Below are 16,057 nucleotides of genomic sequence, written 5' to 3'. Positions count from 1 at the left end.
AAAAAGGATAAAAGGATAGACAAAAAGTGCAAACAATGCAAAATATCAAGATTTTCATCATATCAAAATAAATTTTTATCTGTAAAGGGAGATTATCTAGAAGTTTTTCACTAGCTCAAAATTATAGACACTTTAACGAGGTCTCTTCATGATTTATTAATAATTTTTCCTTGCTTAAATTCCCCAAACTTAAATTTTTGATTGATTGCTTCTTCTATGGGGTGTTTCTCTTTGAGTTTTTCTGATTGCTTCACTTGGTAGTATTAATGGAATTTTCTCCCTTTTTTGCTATGTTTTAATACAAATCAAATCCTTCAATTATACATTATTGCACTCGGGATAAAAACTTAAATTGGTTTAATGGCTAGGTTTAAAAAGGGTAAACGAGAAAAAATTTTGGTTATAAGCTTCAAATTGGTTGAAAAGGTTATAATTTAACTTAGGTGGCCTAGGCTAAATATGGAGTTCAACAAAGAATGCCTAAATCATCTCTTTCTAAATGTAAGTATTTGAAATTTTGACTCAAAGGGAATTCTAATTTATTCTAGGAATGCCAAGGTTAAATAAATTTTGATTAAAACATACTTATATATCATAAAATCACAAAAAAATTGGTGTTCTTGATCTTAAAAACAAATAGTTAAACAGAACAATCATGTTAAGTCAAAAATTAAAATTTAAGCTCAAAAGCAAATAGCTTCGGAAAATAACTAAATTCATCACAAGTTAATAGATTATGATAATTTCCAAGCTTGCTCATAATTATTCCAAACGTATTAAGCTAAGGAACAAATAAAACTAAAATTTTAACTAAAATTTTCCTTCCCTCAACTTAATCTAACACATTGTGCTTAAAATCTGTCACACCTTACCTTACTGTAAGACATGGCATGTCGCCCGTAATATACTTAATAAGCACTTACGTCTTATAAATGCTTACTAAGTATACTACAAGGGACTTAATACTGTTGATTCTTTCAAATTATATCTTGTAGAAAAGTAGATTTAATTATTAAATGTAAAGCTCCTTTTGGTTCTTTCATCTGTTATAAAGAAATGTCTTTTTTTTTTTTCCGTAATTTACTAAACATATGAAACATAACTTCCATTAAGCTCAATATGATTTCTTAAACATCAATTATATTAGCAAAAACATAAAATGGTTCCATAACCCATAAGCCCATGGATGGTTTAATTACATACTGAAATCCTTTTCAAACCTTAGATACATAATAAAAATTCATACAATCATAATTTACATGTATCTGCTTAAATATACATAGATGTTCTGTTAATGTTTAATACATCATACATATTCCAAAAGAAGTCAAATATACAATAGCTACATCAGTAGCATACTATCTACATCAAACAAAAACGATCTTCTCCTAGTTCTTTTTCCTTGCCTTTTCCTGCGATAGCACAAAAGCAACTATCGCTAAGCATTTTGCTTAGTGGTGTACTATTATAAAATAAACACAAATTTATCAAATCAAATTCTTTATATGAAATAATGAATCATAAGTCATAAACCCACCATGTTAAAGGAAATAAGAAAACAAAACAATACCATTTAAATCATAAATTCATAATGTAGTCTTTACAGCTTTTATAGAATCAATTTCGAGGGCCATCAGTGTCTAATGTGCACATTTAGACCTGCTATCTACAACCTCAATCTGTGATATGATTTCAATAGAAGAGGGAGCAATCTACAACCTCAACATGGAGGGAGAATTTCATATCAATCATATATCATCTAGTGATGATATCCATGTTCAATCAATCGTAATATCAACTTCAACAAATGAAGTGATATTCGGGGTAATAACCATATCTATATCAGCTGTAAGACTTTAAAACCATTCCATTTATGTAATACTAGCAAAATCACAATGGAAAACATTTCATTTCACAACCACTGCAAAAAAAAACATTCAATCACGGCCACCCCTCATACTACAGGTATTAATTGGCCAACATCCTCCTCTTTCAAGGTATAAGAATCATAAAATTCATTTACATATGTCATTAGGTCGTATGCTTTCAAAATAATCTTTGTTCTTTAAAAACTTATGAAATCATTAATACTTTTTATAATTATGATTCATAAAGTAAATCCATTGAAAATATTTTGCAAAATCAATATCATTTTGTTTAAATAAAAGTAGGAAAGGCATAGTACACTAACCTGAGCTAGAAGGCTCCCCTAGCCTGTTTCCTCTAGCAACCACCCTCTCCTCAACTCCCTTACTCTTAGGAGCTGTAGCATGAGAGTAATACTCACTTTAACTTCATACTACACAATGTACACACATGCATTTCTATAGGAATGCAAATTAAGCATTAGAATGTTGTGTCATGCTTTTTCTTTCATTTTCACTATGCTTGTCCAAGTGTCATATGACTTTAGTTTAAGCATGAAACACTTCATATCCAACACTTAACCACATCCTAGAAACATACTACTAACAATTAAAACAATAGAAGTCAATGGCATGCTAAATTCATTCAATATTTATGAAATGCAGAATTTCAGCATATGAGCAGCTTGCATTCCGTTGGCTATATCTTACTTTCCTCATATTCATTTGCCTTGAAATTTTTACAGCATGTTCCCAACATCTTAGGGTACTGCCTTATAAGATTTCATAATTTTTAAAGCTAATTTGCATTGTCAAATGACATAATTATAGAATCTGAATGTCAATTTTTCTCATGCTGAGCAGCCTGCACTGATTTAATTATAACTCCATTTCCTTTTATCCAATGGCCTTTCCCTTTTAACACGACCTACCCAACATCTCAGCCTATCTCCATATAAAATTTCATGAATTTTGAAGTTCATTTACTTAGTCAAATATGTCAATTACAGAAGCTGAAGTTCAGACAGCCCAACTGTAACAGGTTCAATAATGATATGTTTGCTTAAGCATTCTCAACTCACTTCCAGCACAAATTCATGCAATTCAACTCTTCTATTACTTACATAACATCATAATATAAGATATATCAGAATCCCTAGGTCATGGCATATCAAATACAAACTCAAAATCATCCATCTTGGTGAATTATGCAAATTAGACTTTGAATTCATGCATAACTAGTTTCACTCATCTTAAATCACCTTAAACTCAAGTCTAATCACTTCATCTTCACCAAATCAGAATGAACAAGCAAGCACCTCACTTCAAAGTTCATGGAATTCAAAAATTAATCCATAGAAAAGAAGGAGGAAGTGAAGATAACTAACCTTTTCTTAAGAATTACTTGAAAATTCCTTGATTTTCACCTCCTTTTTGCTTGATTTGTAATCAAAACTCTCCTCCTCTCTTCTTGACCAATGTGGGCTGTAAAAATGGGTGGAAAATGGCATGGTTATCTCCACCTCTTCATAATAATATATACTAAACATTATTAAAAATTCCTTCCATGTCCTTTAAATGAAAATTGCACTATAATCCTCCCTTTTGTTTTCCCTTCATCCTTTGGCACTCTAATCTTTTTAATCACTTCACTTTAGTCTTAGTAAGTAGCAACCAAGTGTATTTAATATTCTAAACCCCACTTAAGAAAGGTCATACTGAACTTACCGTTTTTCGGGCTTTTCGGGTAAAATCGTGCTTTACCAAGAAGTCATTCCTCTTTAACTCATTTTTGATTTCCTTTAATCAATTTAATTGATTTGTAATCACATTAATTACTATTTAATTAATATTCACATCCTCAATATATAGTGTTTCCCATTATTCTAAGTTTTCCTTTCATTCGGATAATCGAATTCATCGAAAAAGCTAGAATAGCAGGAACTACAAAGTTGAGGATATTACAAAATCAATTCCCCAAACTTATCATATTATCAAGAATGTGCCAAAAGAATATGAGAGCTCAGAAACATTACCACCATTATATTTAAGAATACAATAAAATTTGAAGGAAAAGATACGATAAGAGTCGGGTGTTGGAAATTATCAATGCTACGAAAAAGAAACACTAAAAAAAGGAAACATAAAATCCAAAATACTTAGTACAATTAAATAAAAAGAAAAAGAAAAAGAAAAAATAACCAAAAGTAATCAATCCTCAGGTGGTGGAGGTGGATGCGGCTGCAGCAATTGAAGCACTGGTTGGAGTTGGCTAGCAATTCCCTAATATTGGCCTTGCATGGTGTCTATTCGAGAGTTAAGGCTCCCATGCATACTCTCTATTGATTGGAACCGGTCAGATATCGTAGTCTCCATTCCATGAAGGAGAGCATCAAACATATCCATTCTAAACATCATACGAGCGAGAACTTCATCGTTGGACAAATTAGACGCTCCCTGAAAGGGAGGACCAGCTCTAGAGGTACCTGCACCAGAAAAAGTACCAAAATTGGGGAATGATTGCGGATTATCCTCCTCCATATTAGTGTCGCCAGCCTCTTCAGCTTCCTCATCATCAGAACTCTCTTCTCGGGATCTCACAATACGGTATGAATCCCCTACCTTCTCTACTAATTTCATATGCACCATGACATCTAAGTCAAGTCTAGTACCTTTTCCACCTCCCACAATGTCATAAACTGGTCGAGCAGGGTTCCAAACTCTCAAATAGGATGCAATACGGGTCACAAAACACCCCATCATAATAGCTCCCTTGTCTGCCCTTGCAATTCTAGCCCATCGTTGGCATAACTGTTGACGCGTGTCTTTATGCCCCCACCTAATCCAATGAGGATACGAGGATGTGGGATGAAGGGATATTGCTTTCTAGAAGTCTCTTGATCCAAGGGTTTAAAATTAGATCAATTTAAATGTGTATGGATTGCACTATAGTTGCGTCACGCAACTCCAATCTAGATGACGTCACCATGAATGCCTACATAACTGTTTTTCATTCTGTTTGAGTACGTGGTAACGGTCTAGAAAGTGAGCTGCGTCACGCAGCTATCGGGTCCATCACGCAGCCGTCAGCTACGTGATGCAGCTATCCTCTGTTGCCCTACCTCTATAAATACATCGTTTTATCTCTTGTTCGGGACTGGATTTTTAGGGCATCAAAATACATACTAGCAGTTAAGTTTTTCTCCAGAGACTCTTCTGAGTTCCCTTGAAGAAAAACAGCTATTAGACATTAATTAGGTTGAAACGAAAATCAAAAAAGAAAGAAAAAGCAAAGGGAAAAAAGGTTGAACGTTTAAATCCTTGTGGACAGAGCTGCTGGAACCATTAATCCTCATTCCTTAAGACGTTTAAATCATTTATAATCCTCGGTCTGAGGATTAGGTAACTCTTTCAAACCTTTCTTTTTCTTTTTTATTTAGTATTGCTTATTTTGCTATCATTGTGTAGTTTAATCTTAGTTAAACGGTGGTCTGTTCACTCTGGGTTGTTTTTTAGACCCTATAAAAGCATGTTTAAATAAAAGAATGATTTAAAAGGCTGTTTGAAAAGTAAGCACAGACCAGAGCAGTTGTGTCACGTAGCCAATAGTTCCGTAACGGACCTGGCAGTTGCGTGACGGAGCTGTTCATGTCCAAAATTACCCAGATTAGTTGCGTTACGCAGCTATCAGATCCATAACGGATCTAGAGGTTGCGTGACGGAACTGTTCATGTTTACGATTTGATTTTATTTTTAATATCCTATTTTTAATTGTGGATTTGAAATAAGTAATTAATGGATCTGGAGCTTTAAGAACAGTCGCGTCACGCTACTATTAGATCTGTCACCCAACTGTTCTTCCAAAGAACAGTTGCGAACAATTGCATGACGCGACTGTTCTAGGGCTCCAGAAAACAATTTTTGCCCTTTTAAAAAATTAACGAATTTTGTACAAAATAAAATTTAATTTTTCCAATAAACCCAAAAACAACCAATTGTGAGCAGATTACAATTTAATTAAGTTTAGAACATCAAAATGTAATAATGCATGATTTTGGTTTTTTGGTTTTCGGGTTTGAATTTTTAATCGGGTAGAATGTATTTTTAGGTTTGGTTTATGGCCCGCCTTTAACCATAAGGCAAGAGCGGGTCTTTTATTTACTTGTTTTAACTGCTTTGGTTTGAATGGTTTGGATGATTATGGATGCAATAATTGAATGTGATTAAACTTGTTTGGGACGATTAATTAGTTTTCCGCATAAGAACTCGTTTCGATTCATTCGGGTTGGGTTTAAGTAAATAAATAACTTGGCTTTTCTAACTAAAATGAATTAGAAATCGTAGGTTAAAAGAGGCTGGTTTATTCGGGCGTCGGCTTCCAACGGGCCGGCGTACCCAATTCCCTTACCCAGAACCGCATTGGTTCGCCGGACCAGTCTTTCAAAGATTTTGGCCTTAAATAAAATTGGGATTAAAATGGAGTCATTTTTATAAAATAAAATTGGAAACGGTCCCATTGCCGAAAAAAATGGGTGGCGACTCAAAAATGTTTTGTAAGACCGATTCATCGGCATCGTATCCAAAGTGTTTTGTCACCATTGTTCATAATAAAAACCACTTTTCCACCAAAATAAAAAGGAACGTTTTTCGCGACGCTCGGGGGCGGTCGGCGAAAATAGATTGGCGACTTCACTAGGGAAGCATCCACTAATCCCTGGTTATTTTTTAAAAATAACTAGATGGTTGCAATTAGGAATTGACTCTAAACCTACGTTTTCTAAAAATAGTAAATAAAGTTGGTTAGAAAGCCGTTGGAAAATTCTTTAATCGTCCTTGTTTGTTTATTCGCTTTCCTTTACTTTTTCTAAGTTATTGCATCCATACTGCATTTCTCTCTTCTCACCACTTTCTACCCAAATTATCCCTCGGTATCATTGTTAATTTCGAAGGTGGATCCAGCCTAAACCTCGCGTTTTAGGTACATCCACCTGAGAATTAGCGATTTTTACCAACCGCAAGCCTAGTACCTTAAAAGGTGTGTCAAAAGGAGTAGGCCCATAAAAAAAGCCCGAATCCTGTTTGCGAAACTCGGACTTTGTAAGCCTAAGTGGACTAAAACCCATGCATTTAGTTGAAAGCCTTAGACACTTCCCCATAAGGAAAACCTGAATCTATTTGCTGTTGTTCTGTTGCATTCATTCCGAGAGTTTATATCGTCAATCTCAAAACCCCGTGCTGGTCATCGAGATTAGACCCATTCCTAGGAAACAGATGTCGGAATTTGTACCAACGGAACTCGTGTGTGGGAGATATAAGGTTGGAAGGCATGCATTTCCCAACTCCCATTTCCCAATGTGCTATAAACTGCTCATCTACTGTGACATTCATGCACCACGTAATTCTTTTCGTTTCAGCCATGCATTAATAAGAGCTAATTTTCGGTATGGAGGTTTGACCTTGATTTTGAGACTGGACCTCAAATTCATTTTGAATAACATAATGCAATCGTTTATAGTGAATTAATACCCAAAAGAAAAGGGAGTTATAAGGGGGTTGCGATTCCTTTGTATTTTCACATTTCTAGCATTATCTGAAAGTAAGCGTGAGATTACAAAGTTTGTAATAAATCAAAATAAGATCCTGCTTGGGGCCATCTGTTCCAAGGCAAAAAGTAAGGATGCAAAAAAAAAAAATAATAATAACAATAAGTATCCCGCTTGGAAAATTCTTTCGTTCCAAGGCAAAAAGTAGGAACTTGAGAGAAAATAGTCGACTGTAAAATCTAGAAGGAACAGTCGATAACAGATAATGCCAGAAATGTTCGAGTACAAAGTAAATTATTGCTATGTTATTCATGCCGAATTTTGGGTCTAGTCGTCGAAATCGAGATCTTATTTCCATACCGGTTATTAGCACATTAGATTTGCATTCCTCATCCTATGTGCTTCTATTCTTCATGCATACATGCAGAACCTACTTTAACTCCGGTCCTTTTATCTATCAGTCAGAATTGATCCATCCCGGGAAATCACTGCGGGAGTTTGGCACCGACGTGCTGGTCAACGTTTGGTCAGAGTGTCCCCAATCCCTGAGCCTGCTCCGGTTAGTCCTATGGTTAGTCCAAGTTTGCTGTTACGGTTGCTGATTCAGATCCGATTGAAATGGCTAACGGTAATGTGAATGACACTGGTTTTTCCTCCGCCCAGCTAAGGGCTATCACTGAGATAATAGCTGCTGCCCTTGCTCAAGAGAGGGCCCAGAATCAGGTTCCTCCTAATTCAAGTAGTCAGCCTATAGTTGAGGAAAGAGAGGTTCCAGAACCCACCTCAGGTAACCAAGCATCTACTGGTAATGCTGCTCCAGTTGAGAATGACCTAATTAAGTAGATGGCAGAGCTGAAAGATAAGGTGGAGAAAATGTCTGCTTCGAATGAGAAAGACCCGGTTACCAATTTCCATGTGACTGAATATGTTCTGAAGCCCACAAGTTCTACTTCTTTCAAGACCTTCAAGCATACCATATTCGAAGGGGATAACGACCCGAGGTCTCATGTATCTGAGTTCATTCGCGTCGCACAGATGAACCGATATAATGAAGAGGATGTGTTGCGGGCATTTCCCCAGACATTACATAAAAGTTATAGAAGATGGTATGATGGCTTGGATATGGAGACACAGAAAGATTGGGTCAAACTCCAGACCGCTTTCCTCAAGCACTTCAAAATAAATGACAGTGATGAGTTTGGCTTGCATGATTTGGAGAGCTTAAGGCAAGAGAAGGATGAAAGCTTCTCTGACTATTACAGGAGATGGAGGACAAAACTGTTCATGGTCCAGACAAGGCCAAAGGACCAAGAGCTGATCAGGATTTTTAGCCGAAGCATGCTGCCTTACTTCAAGGAGAAGATGCTGGCCTAACCTCTCACTGACTTTTCTTTAGTGCGAAGGGCTGGGCTGAACATTGAAGAGCTGTACAAAGAAGAGAAGAAGAAAAGCCGGGGGTTTGGTAACTACCAATCTTCCTACAATGATCAAAGTAGAAATGCTGGAAATGCTGCTACAAACCAGTCAGGGAGTAGCAACACAGTTGGAGCTGTTAACGAGAAGGTGAGAAGGGAGTTCACAGATCTGGGTAGACCTTTAAGTATGGTTATGAGGTCCTGCATCAAGAACGGTGTGTTGTCGAAGCTGCCAGTTAATCCATCTAAGCCTGTTCGGGGTAGGTTTCTCGATCAAGACTGCGAGTATCACCAATGCAAGGGTCACTTTACTGATAATTGCTTCTATCTCAGGCATGCAATACAAGATTTGACAGACAGTGGGAAGATCACCAAACCCTCTGAGCGCAATAAGCCAAGCACAAGGAATAACCCCTTGCCACAATACCAATATAACTATCCACCCCACAAGTCTCAAACGGGCGGATCAGTTAATGCAATTGGGAGTGGGCTGCCTGAAGAGTTGGTGTTGGCAGAGGCAGAGCTGGAAGAAAAGATGTGTGCCATGTTGAACATCTGGGATGATTGCAGCAGTGAGGAGGAAGCAGAACAGAAACCAGTAAAGGTTGAAATAGAAAGAAGCATTACAGTTAAGGCAGGTGAAGTACCAGAAAGCGAAGATGAGCAGGTTCAGCTTGCAATCCAAAATAGTCTGGCTGATCAAGCAGACCAATGGTATTATAGCAGTGATGAAGATGTGAATGAAGTGGGCATTCAGAGTTTGACCCGCAGCGGTCGAGTGTACAACCCGGACAACAATTCCGAGGCCAAGGGAAAAGGAGTTGTCATCGAGGGGGCAGGAAAGAAAACAGCAGATAAGGGTGAAGAACAGCCCAAGGAGAAGAAAAAGGAAGATGAAACGGGTAAAGCACAGAAGAAGGCTACTGAAGTGGGTGAAAGTAGTCAAAATAGAGTACCAAGCGGCGTAACAGCAAGTTCAGTACTAAGTCAGCTATAGAGGACCAAGGCTGACATCTCACTATGGGATTTGTTGATAGCCTCAAAGGAGCATAGAGAATCTTTGTTAGAGGCTATGACGTTTGTTAGGGTTCCTGCCAGAATCCAGAGCGTGGATATGATCAATGTGCTACAGCGTAGGATTGGTGAGATCACCTTCTTTGATTCAGATCTTCCCCCCGAAGGTAGGAATCACTTCAAACCTCTATACATCTAGGTTGTTGTTAATGGATGTGAAACCCGCAATGTGATGGTGGATAACGGGTCGGCATTGTGTGTATGCCCGCTGAAGATGTTGCCCAAATTTAAGATTGAATAGTCGAAACTCGAGCCATCTAACATGGTTGTTAAAGCCTATGATAACACCATGCGTAGCGCTAGGGGAACCTTCAGGGTAAAGATTTCGACAGGAATGATACAAAGTTGGGTGGACATAGTAGTCTTGGACATCTTGGCCAATTATGCTCTGCTGTTGGGAAGGCCATGGCTCCATCCTTTGGGTGCAATTCCTTCCACATTGCACAGAAAGTTACGATACCTTGGGGCATTGATGTGGTAACTATTAATGCCCAAGAAGATCTGAATGTGGCTACAGTGGAAGGTTTAGAGGCGACTGTGCCTTTATCTGGTTTTCAGGTGGCTATGATTGATGATGCTGCAATCATAGAAGACAAAAGTGCAGTCAACAGGATGAGCCCTTTCTCTCGTAAAATGATGAAGAAGATGCAATGGAAGTATGGTAAGGGGCTAGGCTGAGATTTACAAGGAAGATTTGAACCTGTGCCATCATCACTTGGTCAACAAGACCGACGCAGACTGGGGTACTCAGAGTGTCGAAAGAAAGAGAAGTATGAAGTCCAGTCTCCGATAAAAGAACCAGGACTGACTAGGATTTTCTTTACCCCAGAGGCTTCCGGAAAATTTCAGAGCAGAGGGAAGACATATCCAGGCTTGGAGATCTTCATGACAGATTTTGAAGAGCAGCTCATAAAGTCTCCAGAGCCTTCCTTTGAGCAATTGACAGACGGAACAAAATTCATGATTGGCATGGTCCAAGCAGGCAGTGGCACAGACTGGTCACAGAAGATGCCTGAATTTGAAGATTTTCTCGGGATTGGGGATGAAGCTTCAAAGTTGGTCCAAGAGCAGAAGTCCAAGGCAAGGATCCTCCAGTCATTGCTAGCAGCAGAAGATGCAGAAGAAGCGGGGAGGAAGATGCTGAAGATGAAAGAGAAAGCTGCCCTAGAAACCGAGGATGCTTCTAATGCCGATGAGGTGGTTCAAGCCATCAAGGATATTTGTGATGAATGTATTGAACAAGTTACAAATCCTGTTTTTTGTTTTTCTGATTATTGTTTTGAGAATGATTTGGATGGTTTCCCTTTATTATTTCAATCAATGGAAGTGAATTTTGATTACTTGTTTTCTTGTTTTCCTGTTTTCCTGATTGTCACGTTCATGGCATTGATTACACCACGCGCATATTTGACATAAATGCATTGCATCATTTTGCACTTAACCTAAGCACCGCCGAAGATCCCAAAATAATCGAAATCGGATCAGACTTTAAGCTTGAGCTCAGAAAGGATCTCTAAGAATGTCTCAAGAGAAATTCAGAAGTCTTTGCTTGGAGTTATGCTGACATGCCAGGGATCAACAGGTCAATTGCAGAACATTTCATCCCTACTGATCCGAATATTAAGCCAGTAAAGTAGAAGAGAAGACGGGTCAGACTAGAATGGCAAGACAAGATCAAGGCTGAGGTTCAGAAGCAGTTAGGTGCAGGCTTCTTGGAGGTAGTGCATTACCCCGAGTGGTTAGTAAACATCGTCCCGGTGCTTAAGAAGGATGGGAGATTAAGAGTTTGTGTCGACTACTGTTGATGCGTAATTTTATGCCCCCACCTAACCCGGCGATGATATAGGGATGAGGAATAAAGAATCAGGGTTAACCAGAAGTGTTTTTAACCAAAAAATTGAATCAAACTGGTCCAAAGGGTCTGACCTACGCTAGGGTTGCGTCACGCAGCTATAAGTTGCGTGATGGCACTCATAGTTGCGTCACGCAACTCTAACCAAGATGACATCACTTGGACAGGCCCGTGTAACGGTCTGCACTGTTTGTATGGATACGCAGCAACTGTACGAAAAGTAAGCTGCGTCACACAGCTCACGGGTCCGTCACGCAGCTCACGGGTCCGTCACGCAGCTGTTAGTTGCGTGACGCAGCTCTGTTCTGTTGCCCTACCCATATAAATACAACATTTTCACTCTTTAAAAGGGACTTCTCTCTAGACTTTGGCATTCTTTGGACTTAGAGAAATCTTAGTGAGGCTAGGGTTTTCCCCAAGAGCTCCAGCGAGTTACCTTGAGGAAGATCAAGCCGTTAGAGATAATAGATTAAAAACACAAAAACCAAAAGTCATAAAAAAGGAGAAAAAGAGAGAAAAGAAAAGAAAGGAAAGCTTTTATTGTTAAAACTTGATAACAAACATTTCTGGGATCGTGAAGCTCTATTCCTAAATCATTTAAACCGCATGCAATCCTCGAATCTGAGGGTTAGGTAACTATTTAAACCCTCCTCTTTATTTTTTAATTGTGTATTGATTAAATATCTTGTTTTATTAGTATTTGATTAGTTTGGTGTTGATTAAGTAATATTCTGCCCATTTTTGGACATTTTTGAGTATTATTAAACAACTGTTGATAAAAAGAACACGTAAGAAGGGTAGTTTGAAAGGTAGTTATGGACTAAAGCAGCTGCGTCACGCAGCTACTACATGCGTGACGCAACCGTTCATGTACAAAAGGGGTTGATTTTGCTTGGACCACCTACGTGACGGAATTGTTCGTGTGCGTGATTTTTATTCGATTTTTATGTTTTTATTTAATATTACGTTTTAAATGAGTAATTAATAAATTTGGAAATTTTTGATAAAGTCACGAACAGATGCGTCACGCAGCTAGGAGTTCCGTCACGCAACTGTTCTTCATAGAACAGCTGCGTGACGCGACTGTTCTAGGTTCCAGAATAATTTTGCCTTTTTATTTAATTTTGAGTAATTAAATAAATATTTAATTTTTAATTCAAGAAATAACCAATAATGGGCAAATTATGTTTTAATCAAATCAAATAGGTTAATTTACTATTATATATGATTTTGGGATTTTTTAGAATTTATTGAATTTATATTGGGTAAATTGTATTTTAAATTCGGTTTGTGGCCCGCCTTTAACCATAAGGCAAGAGCGGGTCTTTTAATTATTTTTACTATGGGTGGATGATTGATGTGATTATGATTGATTATGAATGCAATGAATGAATCTATTTGGGGCGATTAATTAATTTTCCACATAGGAGCTCGGTTCGATTCAATCGGGTTGGGTTTAATTAAATAATTTGGCTTTTCTAAAATAAAATCAATTAAAAGTTGTAGGTTGAACAGAGGCCGGTTTTCTGGGCGTCGGCTTCCAACGGGCCGACGTACCCAATTCCCTTACCCAGACTCGCGCATGGTGCGCCTGACCAGTATTTTAAAAAATAATTGGCCTTAAATAAAATTGGGTTAAATGAAGTCACTTTTGTAAAATAAAATTGGAAACGGTCCCATTGCCGAAATAATGGGTGGCGACTCAAAATGTTTTATAAGACCGATTTATCGGCATCGCGTGTTTAAAAAGGTTTTGTCACCTTTTTCCAATCCAAAAATAATAAAAATTAAAATGATGTTTTTCGGATCCTCCGGGGGGGATTTGGGCAAAAACAACTACAGAGACTTAAACAAAGCCTTGCCCAAAGACGACTTCCCACTTCCACATATAGATGTTCTGATCGACAGTGCTGCAAGAATGGATGTTATTCCATTATGGACGGATTCTCTGGGTACAACCAAATCCTGATGGCTTTAGTTGATAAGCATAAGACTGCCTTCACCACTGATTTCGGGACCTTCTATTATAGGGTGATGCCGTTTGGGTTGAAGAATGCTGGGGCAACATATCAGAGAATGGCTACAACCTTGTTTCATGATATGATCCATAAAGGTTTGGAGGTATATGTGGATGATATGGTGATCATGACAAAAACGCAAGAAGAACATACGGAGATGTTGGAAAAGTTCTTCGCGCGAGTCAAACAGTACAATTTAAGACTCAATCCCAAAAAGTGCATATTTGGAGTGATGAAGGGGTAGTTGTTAGGTTTTGTTGTGGGACCTAACGGGATTGAGATTGACCCAGACAAAATAAAAGCCATTCAAGACATGGAACCACCTAGAACAGAGCGTCAGGTGAGAAGCTTCTTTGGGAAGATCCAGTACATCAGCAGGTTCATTTCTAGATTATCCATTACTTGTGCTCTGATATTCAAGTTGCTTAGGAAGGATCAGCCGGTCAAATGGAACAAGGATTGTCAAAAGGCCTTTGACCATATAAAGGAGTACTTGATGAATCCACCAGTGTTAAGCTCTCCTAGACCAGGAGAACCTTTGATTCTGTACTTGTCTGGAGAGGATGCAGGAGTTGGAGCCATGTTGGTACAACCAGACATTGCTGGAGTAGAAAAGAGCATCTATTACATCAGCAAGAAATTACTGCCTATTGAGGAGAAGTACAATTTGATAGAAAAGACGTGTATGGCAGTGGTATGGTCGATCAAGAAGCTGAGGCCTTATTTCGATTCTTTCAGGGCCACCTTTGTTTCTAAAATTGATCCTATGAAGTATCTTCAGAAAACACCTACTCTAAAAGGTCAGTTGTCCAAATGGTTAATTTAGATGTCCAGTGTAGATGCAGAGTTTGTCATGAAGAAGACGGTCAAAGGTCGGGTTGTTGCAGAATTCCTGGCTGAGAATCCCATTGCAGATGATGAACCTTGGGAACTAGAATTTCCAGATGAACACTTGCTGTGCGTTGAAACAGGGGTTTGGAAACTATACTTTGACGGATCGGCCAATAGAAATGGAACTGGCACCGGTGTCGTGATAGAAGCACCCAATGGCAAGGTGACAATAATGTGCAAAAGGTTGTTGTTCTCAGTCACCAATAATATGGTGGAGTATGAAGCGTGTATAATGGGAATTGAATCTCTTCTTGCAACAGGTGCTAAGGAGGTTGAGGTGATAGGAGACTCATTGTTAGTTATCGAACATGCTAATGAAAGATGGAAAGTTGAAGAAGATAGGTTGAAGCCCTATGTTGAATACTTGTAAAAGAAAGCAGCACTCTTTGACAAGATCACTTTTACTCACAAAGGTAGGACTCATAACAGAATCCCGAATGCTTTGGCAAATCTAGCCTCAGCGTGGCAAGATTTGAATAAGCTTCCAAAGAAGCCATTTATCATTACCGCAGCAAATATCCCATGCTATGAAGAACATTTTGTGAATCAGGTTGGGTCAGAGGAAGAACCTTGGTTTACGGATATTCTGCGGTACATGAAAGATGGAACCTTCTCTGATGATGCAACAAAAGAAGATCGATCTGTTCTACAAAAGATGGCTTTGAACTATGTCCTAGCCGATGGTGAACTGTATAGGAGAGCTTGGGATGGAATGCTGCTAAGATGCGTAGACAAGAAAGAAGGAGAAGAGATAATGAAGAAGATCCATGAGGGAGTCTGTGGTACTCATTTGAGCGGCATGAGTTTGGCTAGAAAGATTATGAGGCAAGGCTACTTTTGGGTGCAGATGGAAGGTGACTGTGTCAACTATGTTCGTCATTGTAAAGCCTGCCAGTACCACGATAACAAAAATCACCTGCCTGCTGTTAAACTCCATCCAACAACTCCTTCTTGGCCTTTTTCAGCTTGGGGCATAGATATTATTGGCAAGATCACGCCGGCAGCATCGAATGGTCATCAGTATATCTTGGTCGCCGTGGACTACTTTTCCAGATGGATTGAAGCTCTATCGTATAAGACTTTGACTGCCAAACAGGTGGCCAGATTTATTGAGCAGAACATTTTCTGTAGCTATGGTGTTCCTCATCACATAGTTACAGACAATGGTTCTCACTTTCAAGTAGACGTCGGCCAATTGTTATATAGATATAAGGTTGAGCATCATCATTCGTCTCCTTATCGACCTCAAGCCAATGGGGCAGTGGAAGCCGCCAATAAGGAGATTAAAAGAATTTTGTCCAAAATGTGCGAGAAGTATAGAAGCTGGGCTGAGAAACTTCCTTTCGCGCTCTGGGGGCACCGAACCACTTTCAAAACAGTGAATGGAGCTTCTCCTTTC

At 38.6% G+C, this 16,057-nt stretch overlaps 1 protein-coding gene across 1 annotated transcript; it reads left to right on the top strand.

Annotated features, from left to right (window-relative positions):
* The first annotated feature begins 14,080 nt into the window (after nucleotides 1–14,080).
* Nucleotides 14,081–15,028, top strand: LOC110009033 (uncharacterized). Its single transcript, XM_089717195.1, has 2 exons — nucleotides 14,081–14,353; nucleotides 14,594–15,028. Exons 1-2 carry the CDS (start codon nucleotides 14,081–14,083, stop codon nucleotides 15,026–15,028), a joined length of 708 nt encoding a protein of 235 aa, XP_089573321.1.
* Nucleotides 15,029–16,057: the final 1,029 nt, after the last annotated feature.

Source organism: Jatropha curcas, unplaced genomic scaffold, assembly GCF_041381405.1.
Source record: "Jatropha curcas cultivar XTBG-Jc1 unplaced genomic scaffold, XTBG_Jcur_1.0 HiC_scaffold_1141_pilon, whole genome shotgun sequence".
NCBI classification, from domain to species: domain Eukaryota; kingdom Viridiplantae; phylum Streptophyta; class Magnoliopsida; order Malpighiales; family Euphorbiaceae; genus Jatropha; species Jatropha curcas.
This window is presented reverse-complemented; position numbering and strand designations above follow the sequence as displayed.